The sequence below is a fragment of the Mastigoproctus giganteus genome, chromosome 1, assembly GCF_048544385.1.
Source record: "Mastigoproctus giganteus isolate SK-2022 chromosome 1, ASM4854438v1, whole genome shotgun sequence".
In the NCBI taxonomy this organism is placed as follows: Eukaryota; Metazoa; Arthropoda; class Arachnida; order Uropygi; family Thelyphonidae; genus Mastigoproctus; species Mastigoproctus giganteus.
The window spans coordinates 149,920,630-149,944,065 of record NC_143575.1 but is presented as its reverse complement, the minus strand read 5'-3'; the positions used below and the strand labels follow the sequence as shown (position 1 = coordinate 149,944,065).

Genomic DNA, 23,436 nt, shown 5'->3' with positions numbered 1-23,436 from the left:
ATAGCTGTTAATTTTGAGAAACCAACCTCACATAAATATGTAGACCTGGAAGGTAGCAATGTTTGTATCACTAATTTCAATAATTCTGGATACTCATCTCAAAAAAAATGCCAAAAATTTTCCCAAGTAGTCTTGAAAAGAGCACATAATGCTTCACCAGAAGCATTATGTGCTCTTCATCAGAGGACAGTTTGATAAGATTTTCGTTTTGCTGAATGGTAATTCAGAAAACGAATAAATAATTTTGGGACATGAAGAAATATCAAAAGCAAAGGGTTCGCAAATCCAATACAACTTTTTTTCTGGGGATACATTAAATAATTTGGAAAAATTCTTAATTAGCATTGTTGAGTGGGTGGCAATGATATCCCTAAAGTGTAAAATATTATAACAAAATCAGAAAAGCATTGGAACATTTCAGTATTATTATGCTCAAATTCAGTTTTCCAAAGATTAAGCCTCCCTTTGAAAATTTATATTTAATCACTGAGTATTAATGTATTTGTTCCCTGTCCTTGAAAACTTAAATTTAAATCATTAAGTTTTTCAACTATATCAGCAAGGGAACTAAGTTTTCCAAGGCATTTTTGATTTGTAAACAATTGAGCAAGGTTCCGATTTTTATCTGATAGAAACAAAATTTAACTTGATATTTGAAGTCAAAAAGACGTCACAATACTTTACCACTGGACAACCACCCCACTTTCATATTTAAAAGAAGCATTTCATCCCATTTCATTACAAAGCATTGTGAAAAGTCTGCTATTTAAGCTTCTACATTTTAATAATGTTGATCACACTTATCACATCTTTCAAAAGTTCGTACAAATCAGTTTGCATTTCCTTTGCTACTAATGCTTCCCTATGTACTGTTGTTGTTTGTTATTTGGTTTTTAGGAGCATTAGCAACTAAGGCCATATTGCTCCGGGAATATGCAGTGGTCATTCCCTGACCTTTCCGCATCCTCCGTATTTGGTGGTGATGGGCTCGAACCCCGGTCTAATCAAGAAGCATATGCTATGCACTGCTGCTCCTTCCCACATGGCTATGGAGGCACCTCCTATGTACTGTATAATGCAATGATTCAAAACTATATTTGGAGCAATTTCCTTTACTTTGCCGTTTAAAACTTTATTTTATCCTGATAATGCAGCCACACCATCAGTACAAATCACAAAGCAGTTGTTCCACTTTACACAATATTTTTTGAAAGAAAATATTTATAGGATCAAAAATCTCACCCATCGTTCTTCCATTCAAAGCTTTGCAAAATAGAAAATTCATCAAAATATCTCCCTCATAGCAGTATCTGACACATACAATAAGTTGAGCAAGGTTTTAAATATCTGTGAATTAATCTAACTAACTAACTATACTGCAAAAATTGGAATTTCTCTCAATCGATTTAATAAATTGAATTTTATGTTGTTTTCGATAACTGTGTCTCTGGATAGAGGAATGGTATTTAAATCATTGCTGTATTTTTCTCCATGCATAATTGAAATCAATTTTATTGTAGCAGGGAGAACAAGGGATTCAGCAATAGTATGTGATTTCAAAATTTTTCCTATTAAATATGAAACTTCCAACGATGCTTTAAAAGCTTTACAAAGAACTGTAGTGTTTCTTCATGAAAAATTTCAGACCTTGTATGGCGACGGCATGTCTTTTGAACAAGGATTCAGTTTTTTTCATTACCTGTGGATGTTTCGTATGTAAGTGTCTTTTTTAATTTAATAGATTTCATGCTTTCGTTAGCCAGTTTTTTGTAACATATTACGCATGCAGGACGTAGCTCATCATCAACAACACTACAAGTAAAGCCGCACTTCATAAATTCTTCTTGTTATTTTCTATTCTTTTTCATTCTTATTGATTTGGAATATAATGGCACTCTACCAGAAATTGGTAGTTGCACTACACTTGAAATAATGTTAGTGTCCAAATTTTCACATGCTATATTTCTTACCCTTTCAGCTTCTGATGTAAATGTAGCAACATTATTGTCGTCACTCCTCGACCATTTGGTTCTGATTACCCAATTGTCAGTGGTAAAATATATAAAAAGGTATATATTTTTTTCTTCTCAAAAACAACGATAATATAAAAGGTAGCAGAAGAATGAAAAACACATCCAAGTTGACGTGAAAGCACCAAATGACAAAGCAAAATAAAGCGTGCATGTAACTGACTTGCTATTTACTGCCACAGCATATTCGCACCTCTGCCCTTTAGGCAATTTCAGAAATTTTTGCTGTAGGAAGCACGAATTAAGAGCTAGAGGAATTACGGTTCAGCAATTGAGTAATACTGAGAAATCACACTAGTCAGCTGCTTTCTGTGTGTCCATAGCCAGTGAGCAAATTATCCACAAGCACAATAAGTAAGAAAGCCACCTGCGTCACACATGAAATCACCCTAAAAAATAAAGAGTGGCAATAGGGTTCATTCGTATTCATTCGTTCATTTGTTCTCTCTACACTGACAGTATTGAAAAAGTATTAACAACAGGTTTTTTTGTCTTTCATGTACATAAAAACTAATTTTATTTAAAAATTGCCACAACCCCTTTAATTTATCCACAACCCCTCTGGGGTTCGCATCCCATAGTTTGCGCACCACTGAACTAGTGGACTCAATGCCTTGCCGTGTGACTGCCCTTATCCGGGCGAAAGGTGGACCTGCCCGTTACTAGGTAGGGATCCCATGATGTTCTCTCAGCAATGCAGTCTGTCTGCATGGACTAGTCCACCTTTCCGAGGTGTGGACGATTACCCAGAAATTATTGGTCCAGGTGACTGATACTTCTGGGTAGCCAAGAGGTCAGAACAGAACACACACACATAAATACACATAAACATTCATTACTCATTTCTGACCCTTCTACAGTTGTACTGTTCTTCACAGAGATACGAGACAGAGATGAACTGACATTCCAGGTTCCATTCCATGACATTCCATCTGGCACCCATTACAAAAACACTTTCACATGTCTACACTGCTCAGAGAACTTCCTATCTGACTGCACAATTACCCCCCCCCCAGGTCTTTTTCATTTTCCACTATCCTGAGTACCACAGAGTTGGTTTGTTAATCTGGGATTACTGCTACCCATATGAAGTACCTTAATTTGTCAATGTTAATTCAATTGCCATTTCACAGCCCATCTGCCTAATTTTTCTAGATCTTAGTGCAGTAGCATATTTTGATTATTGTCATTAACCACCCTGCCACTTTACAGCCCATCCGCCTAATTTTTTTAGATCTTGGTGGTAGCATACTCTGATTACTGTTATTAACCATCCTTCCATCAATTATATTAACTGTAAACATAGAAATTTAGTATGATATACCTTCAACATTAATAAGTACAGAAAACAATAATGCACCAAGCACTGAACCCTGGTGGACTCTGTTAATTCCTTTAACCATAGCAGCAACTTCAGCTTAATGCCACATTGCCCCAATTTCTACAACATTGATAACCAATCTCTGTCTTCTCCCACTCAACCATTCCTTTAACCATAGCAGCAACTTCAGCTTAATGCCACATTGCCCCAATTTCTACAACATACATGCACTGTGGCCTAACCACTGTCTCATACAAAAGGATAATTATATCCTTGTTCTTGCTGGAAAAATTCCTATTTACTATTGACAGTTACATTTAGATTTTATGAGTTTATCAAAAGCTCTCCTGAAATCCAAGTATATGATATCAACATTATTTTTTGCATCCAGTTCCTTTGTTATGGCATCATAGTATCCAATAAAATTGGTCAGACAAGATTCCCCCTTAAGAAATCTGCACTATAACTGCACTCCTGTCCAGGTGGCTCAGAATTAATTCTTTAACCAGTGACTTATTTATTCTCCCAGCAAAAGAAAAGCTAACAGGTTTGCAATCACTCATGTCATTCTTTCATCCCCTTTGAATTGGAGATACATTCACACATCTCCAATCCACACAGACCTCCACTGAATCCAAAGATATGTTCATAATTATTGCTAAGGGTTTGCTTATCTCCTTTACTGCTTCCTTTAATATATATCACACCAAACTGACTGAACATTGCATTGACTACCCATGTTAACTAGATGCACTTCCTTAGATTTTATATGATTCTAAACTAAGAGCATAACTGGCCCCTCCTATCTTCTCTGCCATTTCTGTAATCAAAAGTGCCCTTGAATGAAACCCTAAGATCTGAACACTCTATGATGCCTCAGGTGAAAGGGAAAAGGCTCAGATTAGAAACACTATTATTGAGGAGTAACAAAGGTTACTTCTACTAAGTCACTAGAGGTTAAGGAAGCTGCTCAATGGATTGAAGGCTCCGAGAATGTGCCCGTTTGAGAGTTGAAAAATTAGGTGAAAAAGAAGCTAGAGAAGATTTCTGATTTGGAGATTGTTGTCAACCAAGATCCTGGACCTAGAAATGTGGATCCCAATAGACCTACTTGAATGTAAAGTCAAGTAGGTCTTGGACCTAGAAATGTGGATCCCAATAGACCTACTTGAATGTAAAGTCAAGTAGGTCTTGGAAAGAATAGCAATTGAAGAAGGCACAGAAGGTGATGATTCCTCACCCAAGCATGGCTCTGATGACCTTTAAGTAAGGCATATGAGATAAAGTATGCATTCCAGGGCTACAGATGTGGTCTTGGAGTTTGAAGATCAAGACATTGAAACTGGTAGAGTGCCCTACTATGAAGACCTGGTTGCTGGATTCAAGCAGGATAGCTCTCAGGGACCAGATGGTTTCAAATGGTTAAAGAAGATCGAGCTAAACTACGAGCTATTATAATGTAAGAAGAAATTTTTTGTCCAATTTCTTGTCCAATTTTTTGTCCAATTCTGGATGTAGATTGGACAAAATCTACTGGATGTAGATATCCAATCTACATCCAGTAGATATGGGGGGTCTCCATGTTGATGTTTTGTAACCAACTAGATGATGGTTAAGCTGCTGATATACACAGATTAGAACAAGGTGCATATGTGTGGGAGCATGGAGGCGGCTGCCAATAGTTCATCCAAATGAAATGAAATGAAAATGACATATATGTGTACACAGTCTATTCTGCATATTCATATTCTGAATTTCTTTTATCTGAGTGCCATCATGTCTCTAATAACCTCACAATGTCTAAATTTGATGACTTGACCAGTACTTCAAATTCATCAAATTTATTAACTATGCTCCTAGCATTAGCATACATGCAACTCTTTTTACTCTTAATAACCCTAACACAGCCCACATATTTGCTGGTTCCATGAGGGGCCCCCAGCAGGTTTTGAAATCCATACCACAATGCTTTCCCAGCTGCTGCATGTTCCTATAGATTAAGTACAAGAATCACTTACAGCTCTGCCTGTGGCTGTAGTTAATACATTAGTCTGTGTATTCTCCCCCACCCCCTGGGTGAACAGTTTTCCACCCCACCGAACACTGCGTTGGTAGCATCAGCAAATATTTTTGCACCCACTTCTATTTAAGTGTGTCCCAACCCTGTAAAAGCAGTCTCTACTGTAAACAAGCACAGATTAGTAAAAATAATTCTACCCCATGAGCCTTGCACAGTCTCTCTCTCTCTCCGAGGCCAAATTGGCTGACAAAGCTCTCATCGTGTACTCCCTCTATTGTGTTTAGACAGAATTGCAGACCTTTCAAATTTAATCCTAATTCATGAATTTTCCTCAACATTGCCCTGTTCTTGTTAAGTAAGTTCTCAATTCTTCTACTCTTAATATCATTAGTGTCAACACTTTCGGGCCCCGAGTGCCAAGCGATAGTTCCCAAGCGATCTTTATAGTGCGTTTTCTAGCGTTTTTCCTAGAGTGAGTACTAGTGCTTTCATAAACCCTCCACCGCTCGCATCGTCACTGCTGACCGCTCGCAACGTTACTGCTTCCCTCGCTGAGCAACGTCACTGCTTCAACGCTAGCAACGTTACTGCCATCGCTAGCAACGTACTGCTCTCTTCTTCTGCTGATCGCTTGGTCACTGGTTGGCACCGCTCCTGCCTCCACGTGGCGGGGTCGGTAACCTGGGAGAAGGAATTCCCTCTTCCAGGGCTGAAAGGAGCAACGATGGATTGTGATGCATATCCACCGCTAGAGCCCACGAGCTCCAGACCTGTCAACTCTGATTCAGAGCATGACTTGAATCGTCCGAAGAGACAGCGGACTGAAAAACAGAGTGCAGATATTCCAGCATTTCTAATAATGCACTCATTATCCACACAACCTGTAGGCAAGTTATCGCCATTTCTAATACAGAAATGTTTAGAATCGGTTGTTGGATCTCCCAAAATGGTGAAGCGTCTTCAATCTGGAGACCTTCTAATTGAAGCTTCCAAGCCAAGCCACTCAGAAAAATTGTTAAAATTGACAACCTTTAACAACATTCCAGTGTCAGTTACGCCACATAACACCCTGAACACCTCTAAAGGCGTCATCAGCGAATGGGACTTACTAAATGTCTCTGAACAAGAAATAATACAAGAGCTTAGTGAACAAAAAGTGACTCATGCACGGAGAATCATGACTAAAAAAGATGGCAACCTACTACCAACCAGGTCCATCATTTTAACTTTCAGTACTCCAACTCTTCCATCTTCTGTTAAAGCAGGTTACCTAAATTGTAAGATACGTCCTTACATCCCAAACCCCATTCGCTGCTTTAAATGTCAGAAGTACGGTCATTCTCAAACAGCATGCCGAGGCGATGCTGTGTGTCCTCTTTGTGGTTCCAAGGAGCATTCTCAAGAAGACTGTACAGCTTCCACTCCTATTTGTCCAAACTGTAAGCAAAACCACCCTGCATTTTCTAAAGCATGTGACCTTTGGAAAACAGGTAAAAAAATCCAGAAATATAAAGTTGAACATAAAGTCACTTACCCTGAAGCAAGAAAGCAAGTGCTACTAACCATTCCTAGCCGATCATACGCATCTGTTACTAGAACCAGCCGCTCAGCTGCAACTCAAACAGATGTGTCCATAGAACCGAGAGTTTCCTTTGCCACCTGGGCCAAAACTGTTTTATCATGCAATAAGAAACCTACAGTCAACGAAACCAGCAATACGCCGATCAGCATCCCAACTGATGCTATCTCAACTTTGCCCGAAACAACAAAATCAACTACCGTTGAAAATCAGAAAAAGGTGAAGCCACGAAATATCAACATGGAAACTGATGTTCAATCAGAAGATGACGACACAGTACTAGAGTTACATGCTAGTGACATCATGGATACAGGACGCCCAATCTTTCCCAGAAATGAGAAACCAAAACCAAGCAGACAGAAACCTTCCCAGAAAAAACAGTCAGATCAATCTTCCTCAAACAAATCCAACCAATGAATAAATTCCTACAATGGAACTGTCGAGGATTACGCAGTAATATAGACGACCTCAGTGATTTACTCACTCAAACTAATGCAGTAGGTGCATGCTTACAAGAAACATTTTTATCACCACACGCTTCGGTCAAAATCAAAAACTATACTATGTTTAGGCGAGACAGGGTTTCTAACTCTCCTGCTCGTGGTGGGGTAGCTATACTTGTGAAATCTAAAATTCCCTCAAGACATCTCCAACTAAATACCTCCTTAGAAGTTGTAGCAGTCCGGATAGCAATGGGAATATCGTTATCACTTGCATCCATCTATATATCACCGAATTATCCTTGCTCCCAGACTGAACTGGACAGTCTTATTACGCAACTTCCGCCTCCCGTCTGTTTACTTGGTGATTTCAATGGTCACCATCCATTGTGGGGATCCTCCACCATGGATGGTAGAGGCAAACTAATCGAAACATTCCTGGATAACCATAACCTGACTCTTTTAAACTCTGGTTCTCCAACTCATGTTCAACTACCTGCTGGTACTACATCCGCCATAGACCTATCCATCTGTTCAGCATCTCTTTTTCCAAGCATGGAATGGTTAGTGCTAAATGATCCATTCCACAGTGACCATTTCCCTATCATCAGTTCAATTCAAACACAGGTCATGTCATACCCTAAAGGCCGTACTTCTTGGAACTTCCGAAAAGCAGACTGGAAAACCTATTCCAGTTGTGTTATATTTGAAAAGCAATATGTACAGCAACAGAATCTTGATAACGTAACTGACCACATTACCAGCCACGTATTATCTGCAGCAGAAATTTCCATCCCAAAATCTAACCTGGACAAGAGTGTACACCAAAATCAGTGGTGGAATGAAGAATGCTCCAAAGCAAAGCGTGATAAAAACAGAGCTTGGAACCACTTTCGTAAATTCCCAACTACCGCCAACCTAATTGTCTACAAAAAACTCAGAGCTAAAGCGAGACAGATTAGAAAAAAAGCAAAACATGAATCCTGGACTAACTTCGCCTCATCCATTAACAGAAATACTGACACTCGAATTATTTAGAAAAAAATACGAGCACTCAATGGGAAATTTCTACCGTTGCAATCACCAATAATACAATGGAATGGGCAGGAACTATCTTCCCCTAATGATATAGCAAATGCGCTATCAGAGTCTTTTTATGACATTTCCGCCTCATCCTCTTATGTGACATCCTTCCAACGCATTAAAACTAATGAAGAACGTCAAAAATTAAATTTTCAAACTAGACTCTCACTCCCTTATAACCAGCCTTTTACTCTCGTCGAGCTGAAGGAATGCTTAAGTAAATCGTCAAATAGTGCAGCAGGACCAGACGGTATTCACTACAGTATGTTGCAGCATCTATGTGAATCTGACCTTGGCATATTATTAATATTCTTTAACCGTATCTTTTCAGAAAATACTTATCCTCTGTCCTGGCGGCATTCCCATATTTGTGCTATTCCAAAACCAGGCAAAGATCCCACTCTGGTCCAGAACTACAGACCGATATCATTAACAAGCTGTTTAGGCAAAATCTTTGAAAGGATGGTACATAAGAGGCTCACCTGGTTTCTAGATTCCCAGCATCTTCTCTCTGATCACCAATATGGCTTCCGTAAAAACAGATCCACCCTAGATTTACTTGTAAAACTTGAATGCAACATACGAAATGCCTTCGTCATGAAACAGCACCTAGTGATGGTCAACCTAGATATTCACAAAGCATTCGATACTACCTGGCGCTATGGCATTATTAAAGATATGCATCAGTTGGGGCTGAGAGGCTATCTTCCTCAAATCATTCAGAACTTTTTAAAATTACGCACTTTTCAAGTCCGATATAAAAACGAGCTGTCAGCAACTCACATTCAAGAAGAGGGTGTCCCGCAGGGTTCAATACTGAGTGCTACCCTATTTGCGATTCGAGTCAACAAAATATTGGAAGATCTTCCAAAAACCATTCAAATTTATATGTATGCAGATGACCTCACTATATCCTGCCAATCACAAAGTACGAATACTATCGAAAGACAGTTGCAAAATGCTCTATACAAAATAGAAACCTGGACCTTATGCAATGGATAACGTCTTGCTGAACAGAAATCCACCACTACACACTTCTGCAAACTACGATCACTTCATCCTGATCCTGAGCTAAAGATTAATAACATGCCAATACCTCTTACTCACACTGTCCGTTTTCTTGGCCTAGTGCTAGATAGGAAACTAAACTTTCAAGCACATGTGACCTACCTTCGGACCATCTGCTTGAAGAAATTGAACATCCTCCGGTGTGTGTCATCTATGTCGTGGGGCGCTGATCGGCATACCCTGATCCATCTCTATCGAGCTCTCATCAGGTCCCGTTTAGACTATGGCTCCCCAGTGTATGACTCTGCTAGGAAAACTATTTTAGAGCGATTGAACACGATCCAGCACAGTGCTCTGAGAGTTTCTCTAGGGGCTTTCAGAACCTCCCCAGTTCAGAGCCTTTACATTGAAGCCCACGAACCTCCCTTACATCTTCGGAGGAAAACATTGCTTTTGATGTATGCCGCAAAAATTAGCAGTCTTCCCTCTCACCCGAATTGGAGATGTCTGTACAATACCAAATGGGAGTCATTCTTCAATAGCAAACCAAATGAAAACAGACCTGCTGCACTTAGACTTAAAGAACTAACTCAAACGTGGAATATTGAAATCGGCAATATATATGAGGACATAACACCGCCTGATCCACCGTGGACAAATATCCGTGCAATTTATGATGATTATTTCCAACAGTGGGGAAAGAAAACCTTGTCTCCCTTCAATATCGCACAATTACATGAAACTCATTCTGCTTCTAATTCACAGGCCTGTAAGATCTATACTGATGGATCAAAAACTGAGACCCAAGTAGGCGCTGCGGCAATCTTCCCTTCATTCACTGCTTCTATCTCATTACCTGTAGAATGCAGTATCTTCATTGCAGAGCTTTATGCTATTAACTTGGCCCTAGATCACATTACTCAACTTCTGATTTCTTCTGCCTTAATATACACTGACTCCCTCAGTGCTGTCTCTGCCATAAATAGCAATAGCACCTCCCTCACCCTGTTATCAAACAAATCCATTCCAAATTACTTGTGTGCAATGAGACCAACCAAACTGTGACATTCTGCTGGATACCAGGGCATTCTGGTATAGCAGGTAATGAAAGAGCAGATCTTGCAGCCAAACAACCAGATACCAATATTTTACAGAATTGTCAAGTTCCGTACTCCGATTTCAAACATATCATTCGTAAAGCATGTTACAATAGATGGTCACTGATCTGGAGAGGTTATCCAGGAAACAAACTATACAAAATAAAACCAGAACCAAAACTGTGGCTCTCCAGTTTCCGGAAAAATAGACGAGAAGAAACAATTTTAGGAAGGCTAAGGATTGGGCATACACACCTCACTCACCTGTATCTATTAAATAATGACAGTGCTCCCCAATGCACATCATGGCAAGTTCAACTGACCATTCGCCATTTGCTAGTGGACTGTCCCCACTTTCAAACCATCTGCTTAAGCATCTTTAAGTCAATTTCTAATACACAGTCATCAGTAAATTTAATGCAGATCCTGGGAGATGATCCTAATAAAAAGGAACTATTTACTTACTTAAATCAGATAGGAATATACCATAAAATATAGGCATCGTTTCATATCCACCATTAGAAAGACACAATATGGCCCCAGCAGCCTATGTGTCGTTAAACTTAACTACAACAACAACAACAACACTTTCGTGCTCTAAAAACATGATATCTTCATGGACTTCTACATAATGAACTTTTGCCCCTTAATAAAAATGCAGGGCAAAAGTCTCAGACTTGAATTTTTATCAAGTATTAAACTACTAAACACCATTTGACATCTCTCATATGGTGGACTTAATTTCACAAATGGGTTGTCAGCTATTATACCATCAGTATACCTACCCACCAACCAAGGAAAGGCCAAATAGTCCTGAAACAGCCATTTGAGTGGTGGTATCCACTGAGAATAAGTAACAATATCCTTCTCTATCGGGGAAGCAGTATTCAAATTATAAACGAATAAGCAACCCATTCTTTGGAAACAAGTTCTCCTTAATAAAGTTCCACAAAAAAAAAAAAAAGCCACTGGAATGAGAGGTAGCCACAACTGTCTACAATTGGGACAAAAGTGATAATGGTGCAAGATAACAGAATGGCAAAAAAACAGTGTACAAAAAAAATCAAGCACAACACTAACCACTAGATGCCATCAGCAAGCTGACTTGCCAGAATCTGCAACCATCATAATAATAATTAAACCATAACTTGACATGGTTACTCACATGGTTACTTTCCTCCATAACTTTTTTCGAATGGAACTGTGGGGATGTTCTTTTGTCCGAAATTTTTAAATTCCTCTTCAATTCAGGCAGCCTCTGTGAAAACAAACACTAACAACACAGTGATTTTGCCACTTGTCTCTTGTTTTGGAGTTCAATTCCCCTAAATGATTGGAGGAATTTCTAACATCTCTATAATTGAGGCTGAAGTTAGCCTATCTCATGTAGCAGTAGGGTACCTCCACGAGTTATTCTGAGTTTTTCAACCTGCACAATATGCAAATAAGCCCTTGAACACACATACACTTCTGCAACCATGATACACTTAAACAGATATAAGTTATGGTTGGGAGCTATTAATATAATAATACAGTGGATTCCGGTTATTTGGGCCACCGGTTAATCGGCAAAGCCATTTATTTGGGGCAAATCTTAAAAAACAGAAACCAATCAAGAAAATAGCCAGGGTTTACTTCGCTTAATTGGGACAACATGCCGTTTAATCGGGGCAGGAGACCACAGCTCTGGAGATTACCCTACGATTGTCTCCGACTGTACCACGTGGTTCGGTCGAAATTCTGGAGGTCACAACCATAAAACAATAAAAACAATTAGCAGTCACCTGTTTATTGGGCTTTTCTGTTAGTGAAATCTATCATAAACGGACAGTAAATTCGATCTTACTGAATTTGCGATAACACCGACAGCTGGAATTCTGTGAGTTATTATGGTGAAATGTGTTTACACTTCCATGAAATCTTCAATCATATAAAAAAATTAATTTTCAAATCTACTCTTCATTCCTATTTTTAAAGCTTTGTAACTCGTTACTCCGTTTTCATTTGCACATACTGTGTTACTTGCAATTTGTGTGCCCCATGTTCTTTGTTATTGATTGCTTATCTTTTTACTGTTTTAAATTTTAATCCCCACCCAAAAATGTCAGTGAACAGTAATGTCAAAATTAGTTCATATGTACATATTACAGTACATATTAATTATTACGATTATCACGTATATTCTTCCGATTTTTACGTATCATTTAATTTTTTAATTGGTAAGGTAATAAAAGGTAAATTTGTGCTTAATATATCTTTGCTTTTATAGCCTCTGGATAATATTCCTCCTATTTTTGCTAATTAGAAATGCTGTTTAATAGAATTCGCTGTTTAATAGAATTAAAATTCAATTCACAAACGTGATTACAATGACCGGCGCTTACTGCACATCATATATTGAACAGTACTTTACTATGTTGAGTTCGTCGTAACGTGATTTGATTGTACAGTGAACCAATTGTAAAGGGGGAAGTACATTGTATTTTTAACTATTTACGTGAAACTTCGGATAATTGGGGCAGCCGCTTAATCGGGCCAAAATGCACTAGTCCCGATGTGTCCCAAATAACCAGAATGGACTGTATAATTTAATATCCAGTTGAGGCTGTAGTTAGCCAAGCATAAGAAGAGGGAATAAGATCCCCACCTCCAGGCCACACTACATGCAAATTGGCCTATAAATGCAAATCTTTCAGATGCCGATACATATGCTGATGTGAACAACAAGCTGAAGTCCCATCACAATAATAATTTGATTTGTTTACCATCCCATCCAAATGAAGATGACATTCACTTGAAAACCATGTATTGTATAATGTGCCTCTCTCTCTCTCTCTCTCTCTCTCTCTCTCTCTCTCTCTCTCTCTCTCTTCCCCCCTCTCCCTCCCTCCCTCCCTTGCATGCCTGCATGGAAAATTCAGATCTTTGCTTGTCATTCTGTGATAGCTGATTGATATGTCTGTGGAACAAATCCAGTTTCTCTCCAGTGGTAGTGGTAGTTCTAGCAATTTCTAAATTTCTAGAACATCATTTACATAAGACAGTCATAGTTTTTGGGGAGAGGGGATAGGTGATGAGAAAATTGCACTATCTTTAAAACTGTAACAAATATTTTAGCACGTTTGGAGGAGGGTGTTATATTCAGACCTCATTTTTGAGTAAAAATTATCTCTATAATCTAAAAATGAAAAGTATACTGAGAGAGAACATATTAATGAACACTGATTCAGAATCATGACTCCCACATGTATACTGAAACTGCATAGCATAGTTTTAAGAAATTTTAAACAAATGGGGACTAGATAGATTAAATTGCACAGTACACCCCTCCAAAACCATTTTGCCAATAACATGTAATGTTGCCATGTAATTTACTTTTAAATCATTAAATTCCAAATTTTTATAATGCTGCAGTGCAGTGTTCTTCCTAATCAATTTTTGTAAATTTTTATTTATCACAGAATTTCTAGTTTTACTTACATTTTTGTACAAAAGGTACCAATTTCTGAACAGATGATTGGTTCAAGTCTTTATTCAATATGTAGCAAACACCATTGGCAAGAAAATGGTGACTATAATGCTGATTCTTCCATAAATGTCCACATGTCTAAAAGAAATCAACATTGGCTAAGTTTATAAAGGAAATGAATCAAAGTAAGGAACAAAGCATATTCTTGGTACTAAGCTAATGAAAATAAATGAAAAACACAAATTAAAAAAGTCATCAATGCATGCATTGTCATATGCTATACAAATATAAACCTATGGAGGAGGAGGCATATTCTTCAAAAATAAGATCTTCAAATTTCATAAATAAATCTTCTGTTAATCACTATTAACAAATAGTAATTAACAGATTAATAAATATGTGAATATATATTTCACATTCTGTTTCTGGAATTTTTTTAACATATTCACATCAATAATTCATGTAGCCTCCAACTCCTAGACTAAAAGGATCTCTTTATTGCAATTTCGGTATATAGGAGATGTCAAAATTTGAAGGTTAACAGCCTCCAACACAGGAGGATTCATAATAAACAAAATAACAAATTCAGACACAAAATAAAAGTAATATAATATTTTAAGTATTTAAAAATTATGAACAAATAAGAAAAAACCCTTCACAAAGGTAATGTCTGATTATTAAGTTAGCAGACTTGAAGGAACAGTTGAATTATGGGAAATTAGATCCATTATTGATGGATCTAAATTTTTTTAGATCCATCAGTTAGATAATTTAGAAATTTATTTTTTCTGTACCTCCAATCAACAGTGAATTTGTTCAGATCAACATCAAGATTCTGTATCTGTTTGAGTATTTTATGAGGCAAAAATTTGTCTGGAAGATTGAGCCATGTTGAATACAGGCAGAGCTCCAGATTGGCACTTAGGCCAGCAAGAGAGACAGCGAGAGCCTCTAACCACATATCTACCAGAACTAAGGCTTAGAGATTATTCCGTAATTATCATGACTGCTGCTGCTGCTGCTAGGAAGAACTGGGCATCAATTAAGCTGAGATGCCATGGAATTCCCAGTGTGAGGGATAGCTCAGGTGTGTGAATTTGAGCTGGAAGGTTGTGTTTCTTGTTATCTCAATTTGGGAGCCAAAATTCTGCAGCAAAATGTGGTTTAATTGTTGCCAGTTTGCACTGAAGTAAGTGCCCAGATCTCAGCTGTATAGAGTAAAGGTGGAACAATTCGGGAGTCTGAGACAGTATTTAAATTCTATACGGTGGAACCAACTGATGGTGTTACCAACAGCAAATTCAAAATGGGAAGCATTCAAAGAATTAATCTTGAAAGCTACTAGGCGTTTCATACCAACAAAGAAATATTGTTCAAGTTTTAGGCCTAAATGGATGTCAGATGAACTAAATAGACATGTGACAGAGAAGAAAAATGCATGAGATACATATAAATTAACATGTGACACAGAAGCTTATGATAGATATAAGCTGGTCTGTAACCACGTTAAAAAGGAGGTTAGGCTGGCAAACTCAGATTACGAGAAATCTTTGGCAAAGGATGCAAAGAAAAACAGGAAAGAGTTCTTTACTTATGTAAACACTAGAAGGAAGGGGATGAATCAGATCGGTCCACTTGATATCGATGGTTCAACTGTTGGTGATCCTGCTCAGATAGCTAACAAACTAAATGAATATTTTGCATCGACATTCACACATGAGGAGTTAATCAGGGAGGAGAATGCCAGAGGTGAATTCAAATCTGGCAGTAAGTTAGATAATCTTGTAATAACTGAGAGTAAAGTGGAGGAGAAATTGTTGAAGATAAACACAAGAAAGGCACCTCGAGTAGATGGAATCTATCCGGTTATATTAAAGGATGTGGCAAAGGAAGTAAGCAAACCCTTAGCCATAATTATGAGAGCTTCCCTGGACTCAGGGGGAGGTACCCACAGACTGGAGATGTGCAAATGTGACCCCAATTCACAAAGGAGGATCAAAGGGAGACACAGGTAATTACAGACCTGTTAGTTTAACTTCTGTTCCTGGGAAATTAATGGAGGCATTGGTTAAAGAAGCATTGCAGGATCATCTAGACAAGACTTCAGTTATAGCTCAGACACAGCATGGGTTTGTTAAGGGGAAGTCTTGTCTGACTAATTTGATTGGGTACTATGATGTAGTCACAAAGGAACTGGATGCAAAGATTAACTTTGATATCATATATTTGGATCTTAGAAAAGCCTTTGATACTGTTGCACATGGAAGACTGCTGCACAAATTGAAGCAGTGTGGCACTGAAGGTGGACAAACATTATTACTGGAGTCCCTCAGGATTCAGTGTTGGGTCCATTGTTGTTTTCGGAATTTATAAATGATACTGATGATGGTATATCAAGTTTAATGTCCAAGTTTGCAGACGATACGAAGGTTGGCAGGGTTGTTATTGACACTAATGACAGTACACTGCTGCAACAGGATCTAGAAAAGTTGAGCAGATGGGCTGAGAGGTGGCAAATGAAGTTTAACATTGACAAATGTAAAGCACTACATATGGGAAACAGCAACCCCAGAGCAACGTATCAACTCTGTGGCACTACACTGACAGTGGTAGAGAATGAAAAGGACCTGGGGGTAATTGTGCAGGCAGATATGAAGTTTTCTGAGCAGTGTAGACGGTCTGTAAGAGTAGCTCATGGTATCTTGTCAATGATATACAGGGATTTTTCTAGCAGGGATAAGGAGGTGATTATCCACTTGTATAAGGCAATGGTCAGACCACACCTTGAGTACTGTACACAGGTCTGGAGGCCTCATTTTAAGAAGGATGTAGAGCTGTTGGAACGAGCACAGAGAATGCCAACAAGATTAGTGAATGCAACAAGGGTTGCTCTTATGAAGAAAGGCTTAGGTTTTGCAAATTACAGTGTCTGGAGACTAGGCACCTGCAAGGTGATCTGATTGAGGTGCATAAAGCCTTGAATGGTTTGAGCATGCTCAATGCTGATGGGATTCTTCCTCTTGCTCAGAATAATCCACCAAGAGGGCATAAATTCAAATTGAGGAAAGACAGTTGTAGGATAGATGTGCGGAAGTTTGCCTTTAGCCAGCGGGTGGTTGATTGCTGGAACAAACTTCTATCTGTCATTGTAGAAGTTGATAGCTTAAATAGATTTAAGGCAGAAGTTGACAAACATTTGGAGCGAGTGGATGGGTGAAATAAGGGTGTTTTTTTTTTTTTTTTTTTTGGTGATTCTATATAAGCTTGCTTTCTTGCATCATGTGCCTTTGCTAAAGCTAATGTTATTATATGTTCTAATATACCTCATAGTTGTCATTTTATCAGTGATATATAGATGTTGCTTTGCTATCTATCAGAGTCTTGAAATACATGTTAGTACCATCTCTGTGTGTGCATTAAACAGTTTGTAGTTGAATACAACCCCTAGATCTCCATGTGAGGATACTGCTGACCAAAGGCTGGAGTGAGGATGGATTTTTCCTCAGTAAATATATCATGAACTCGACTTGGAGGGATTGGTTTTCAGCAATACAGCTACTAACCAAGTTCTATGATGGGATCATGTTTAACATCAATGACAGGTTACAAGCTGTCAGGAAGAAGAGCAGGGCCACCAGAATACCTACCCTTCACCTTCCCATAACATCCCAGGCAGTGGCAAATAGGTATCCACAACTGTCAGAATACATATGCAGGTGTGTGTATTATGACATCTGTCTGAACACATATGCCACCTGCATACACTGACCAGTTCAAGACTACACTGACTAGGCTCAAGTCTTTATTCATTATATAGCAAACACCCTTAGCAAAAAAATGTTAATTTTTCCATAAATGTCTAGATGTCAAAAAGAAATTAACATTGACTAAGTTCATAAAGGAAATTAAATTAAGTAAGGAAATAAAACAAAACATTTTCTCAACACTAAGCTAATGAAAACAGATGAAAAATACAAAATTTAAAAAAGTCACCAATGCATCGATGGGGTTAGTATCAATATTAATAGTGGCAAATGATGAAAGAAAGCAACCTTACACAGCATCAACCAGAAAAAAAAAAACACTATACTTCCCATATCACCTGTCCATTTCTCTAACAGTTTGTCTATTTCTTCATTCAATTTATTAAAACTATCAATTTGTACAACACCAGATGGAAGTTTTTTCTGACAATTAACTCCCTGCTGAAGACAAATTTCCACACATCTATCCTGCAACCATCCTTCCTCAATTTGAATTTGTTCTTACATGCTATATGCATGAGAGAACAAATGATTCCATCATCATTTAGCTAACTCAATCCATTCAGAGCCTTAAACCCAATAATCAGATCTTCTTGCAGGTGTTATTCATCTTTCTGTTACATTTTAATATACTTCTGGCAATCCCTTTGCTAAAAAATTCCTCGTGTGAAAATGTAGATGCAAAATATCCATTCAGTTTGTCATTTCATTCTTCAAAAATAAGTTCTTTAGGTTCAGTAAATAAGGCCTCTATTAATTACTATTAACAAATAATAATAATTATTATTTTTTTATTTATTATACTGTGCAATCCCAGCCAGCTCTCCTGACAATTCCACAACCTATTTACAATTCTGTACCACTGAACAAGGTTGATGTACAATTATCTCAGATTCCCTTGTAGAGGGAATCACAACATCACAACACAATACCATGAAGGTATCTGATACTATAAAGTCACAACATAAGGTTGAGATGATCTTCAAGGATTCAATTGACATTTGTGAATCCACTATGAAGATCTGAAATGAAAGGAAGTCCAATCCAGGAAGTAGAAGTCTAAACTAGGAATTGTGGTCACAATGAAGTCAACCTTTCCTCAAACCTGAACAGTCACAACAGTAGAGCAGTTAGCAGTAAAGGAGAATACTTCAATCAGTCTCTATGTATAGTCCCTGGAACTACAATAACACCACTGCACCACGTCATCCATTAAGGAAGCAACCACAATGCAATCCAACAGGCTCATTGGCAGTCTAACCCTCAACTGAAACCCCAAATTCTCCAATACAAGCCTGCATGAAAGCATCAGCAGTCTCTTCAAAAACTTCTCTGAATGAATTTTTGTTTGTTGCCACAAATGCTGATGTTAATGAGATTTTCTGAGGGTAGCAATGTTTCAAATGAGAGGGAACATTTAGCTTAGGATACAAACCTAAATATTTTCAAGAGGTGTATCAGGGTGGTATCCCAAGCTATATCTTTCCTCTCATTTGAAACATTGAGATTGCTTAGTCTCAACTGTGTCTATAGTAGGGTAGACAGTTGAGGTTAATAAAATGGCTGAATTTTAACTCCCGATTAGGAAAACTAATGCTGATATAATGGGGCTAACAGGTGCCACGGTATGTATAATGCATTTATGAAAGATAAGGAAGATAGAAAGGATGGAGGGGTCATGCTTCTTATCAAAAGCAACCTGAGCATGAAAAGAGATTTTGCTGAGTCTGAAGTTACATCTGCCGGCATAGAATCTGTGTGATGTGAGTTAGTCGGAAGCAAAGGAACAATGAGAGTGGGAGTAATCCATAGACCAGAAGGTTGTGAAGAATATGACGAGAGTCTTTACATGCAGATGGAATGGGCAAGCAAGTATGAATTATGGGTGACTTTAATCTGCCCCAGATTGATTGGAATAAGTGGGAGGGAAACTCACAATGGGGAAAAACTTTTTTTAAATAAACTAGATGATTATTATTTGTACCAGCACGTTAGAGAAAGTACTACGGGGTGAGAATATTCTTGACCTCATCATTACTAATGAATCAGATGATATCACGGGGCTTAAACTACAGGAACCATTGTCAGGAAGTGATCATGCAATTGTCAGCTGGAACATGAAAAAAGATACTGCAGTAGTTAAAGGTAAAGGCATGAGTTGTAACATCAGAAGAGGCAACTATGACAGTTTAAGGCACTATATGGCATCTGTGAACTGGGTGGATTGCCGAGGGTTGGCAAATGCAATGGAATCATGGAATACTTTTAAAACAAAAATTAAAGAAGCCATGAATGCATATATACCTTTGAGAAAATATTGCAGGAGGAGGATGCCAAAATGGGTGGTCAAATAGAGCAGAAAAAGATAGCATGGGAGGACAGTTGCACAGTGATGAAAAGTACTGATGCCCATAAAAGGTACAAGTTGATCTGTAACAGTATCACAAATAAGGTCAGGGAGACCAAGGTTGTGTATGAGAAAGCATTAGCTAAAAGAGCAAAGAATGGGGACAAGGAATTTTTCATGTTTTTTTTTTGTAGTTGTTGGCGCATCGGCTTCTGTGGCCATAATTCACCTACCAAGGTTTTTTGGTGTACTTTGATCCAAGCCCGAGGCGGGATTCGAACCCACGACCTTTGGATTGCTAGGCAGGCACTTTACCTAGCCGGGTCGGCAAATTTTTCATGTATGTGAATACAAGGAAGAAAAAAGCGAATCAGATGGACCCTTGTACACTGGGTGTGGGAAAGTCTTAGACAACCCACGTGTTAAAAGTTGCAGCTCCGCTGAACGAGAAGTTTTTTAGCTATATTTAGCCGTTTATTGACCAATTGTTATATTAAATTATTTTCTATAAGCAGCTTATAAACTAGTCAGGATCCCTAGTTTATTCTGAATCGAGACAGCAAGATTTGGAAGTTAATTAATACTTAAGTGTCCGTAGATTTACCGTTCGTAATTTGCAGCCATTGTTATTTGATACAACATTATATCCCGAACTAGATAGCGTTAGCTTAGTATAGTATTGTATATAATATAATATTGTCAAATAATCAGGAAAATCTATTAATCTTGTTAAACTTCATTGTCAATAAAATTGTACTTTTTAACATATAACGACTAAATACATATAACGACTTAGATTTTACAAATGTAACATAATTAATTAATACATAACTTGATACGGAAGTTATATAAACGGAACTCGTAGATAATACTCGATTCAGAAAAATATAGATAGCGTTATAACTGCATTGGGATACAAGTTTAGGGTTATAATTTTGTACTGAAATTGAAATTTTATTGAAATTAAATCGTAATCATGACTCCGACCAGAGCAGCAAAGCAAAAGGCTCAAGCTAATGGAAGTGCTGTGGCTCAGGGGAGTACTGAGGGGGGTAGTTGCCCTCTGAATCACAGCCTTTTAAAATGCACTACTTCTTTCTTGATGTTTGTAGAGCAATCGGGTACAGGACATGATATTGCGATGGGGATGTCTTTGTGTGTGCGCACGCGCGATGTAAGGAGTGTAAGGAAATCAGGCAACAACTCAGCGTTGTTATGGACCTATATGAGAGTTTAAAGGACAGGGTGGATGACCTCGAAGGATCTAAATTGAGGGGCCCATGAAGCTCTCAGCTGGACTCATCAACACCAGAGATTGAAATTGGTCAGCGGCAACCCCCCCCCCCCAAGGCAGAATGCACTGGCCAAACAGGAACTAGTAGTTGTTGGTGACTCTATTGTCGGGGAAATGGGGAACATGGTATGTAAAAAGGATAGGTGGAACAGGACCAGGACCTGTTCCACCCTGATGTACAATTATCCTGTCTGCCAGGGGCAAAGGTTGATGACGTTGTAGAGCGGATATCCTCTTTTAAGAGCACAAAAGGTGATATAGTTGAACATGTTGGCACTAATGATATTAAGAATAGGAGACCGGCGAAATTACTTAACAAGTACAGGTGACTGTTGAAAAAAAGCCGTGAATATGAGTTGAATTTGAAAGTGTCTGCAATTCTGCCCAGACACGACAGGAGGGAGTATATGATGAGAGCCTTGTCGATCAATTCAGCCCTGGAAAGATTGTGCAAGGCTCAAGGGACAGAATTTTTCAGCCTGGTCTGTACTTGTTAACAGGAGAGACTGCTTATACAGGGATGGGATACACTTAAATAGAAAGGGTGCAAGAATATTTGCTGATGCTTTCGAGGCAGTGTTAGGTGGGTCGGAAAACTGCTAGCTTGGGGGGATACAAGGATTATTAGCTTAAAAGTGGCCACTGGTAGAGGTGAAAGTTATTCTTGCACTGCTTCTATTGGAATGAGCAGCAGCCTGGAAAACAAGATGCAGGGTATTTCAGAGACTGGTGGGAGTCATTGCGGTACACGTAATGTGCATGTATACTTGCGTGTACACCAATGCTAGGAGTTTGGTAAATAAATTTGATGAATTTGAGGTATTGCTCAAAACATCAAAGGCAGATATTGTTGGGATATCAGAGACGTAGCATGTTTGGGAGGCAACCAGAGGGAGTAATACTCTTGATCTGATCATCAGTAGTGACTCTTCATGCATGAAGAATCTGCAGATAAACAAACCACTAGGTGGCAGTGATCACAGTGTGCTGAAGTGGGATTTACTCAAAGAGGTAGCTGCTATCAGGGGTAAAGGGAAGAGTTTTTGCTTTCGTAAAGGCGACTACAATGGTCTGAGACAGAATTTAAATTCTATACAGTGGGACCAACTGATGATGTTAGCAACAGCAAATTCAAAATAGGAAGCATTCAAAGAACTTATCTTGGACGCTACTAGGCTTTACATACCAACTAAGAAATATTGTTCAAGGTTTAGGCCTAAATGGATGTCAGATGAACTAATGAGACATATGGTAGAGAAGAAAAATGCATGGGATACATATAAATTAATAGTTGACATGAAGCCTATGATAGATATAAGCTGGTCTGTAACCAAGTCACAAAGGAGATTAGGCAGTCAAAGGCAGATTATGAGAAATTCTTGGCAAAGGATGCAAAGAAAAACAGAAAAGAGTTCTTTACTTATGTAAACTCTAGAAGGAAAGGGATGAATCAGATTGGTCCACTGGATATTAATGGTTCAACAGTTGAGGATCCTGCTCAGGTGGCTAACGAACTAAACGAGTATTTTGCATATACATTCACACATGAGGAGTTATTCAGGAAGGGGAATGCCAGAGGTAAAGTAAACTCTGGCAGGGAGCTATATGATTTTGTAATAACTGAGAGTAAGGTGAAGGAGAAATTGTTGAGGATAAACATAAAAAAGGCACCGGGGTGGATGGGATCAATTCAGTTATATTAAAGGATGCAGCAAAGGGAGTAAGCAAACCCTTAGCCATAATTATGAGAGGACTCAGAGGAGGTACCCATGGACTGGAGATGTGCAAATGAAGATCAAAGGCTGACACAAGTAATTATAAACCTGTGAGTTGAACTTCTGTTCCAGAAAAATTAATAGAGGCACTGGTTAAAGAAGCACTGCAGGATCATCTAGACAAGACTTCAGTTATAGCTCGGACACAGCATGGTTTTGTTAAGGGAAAGTCTTGCCTGACCAATTTGATTGGATACTATGATGCAGTC

General features: G+C 38.4%; 1 protein-coding gene across 1 annotated transcript in view; it reads right to left on the bottom strand.

The window, feature by feature from the left end:
- LOC150091193 (integrin alpha-9-like) overlaps positions 1 to 23,436 on the bottom strand; it is a 295,920-nt gene that overhangs the window by 168,982 nt on the left and 103,502 nt on the right. Inside the window, exon 4 of the mRNA XM_090389494.1 lies at positions 14,059 to 14,185. Coding sequence (XP_090245620.1) covers positions 14,059 to 14,185 — 127 coding nt within the window. The remainder of the gene's footprint in view (positions 1 to 14,058; positions 14,186 to 23,436) is intronic.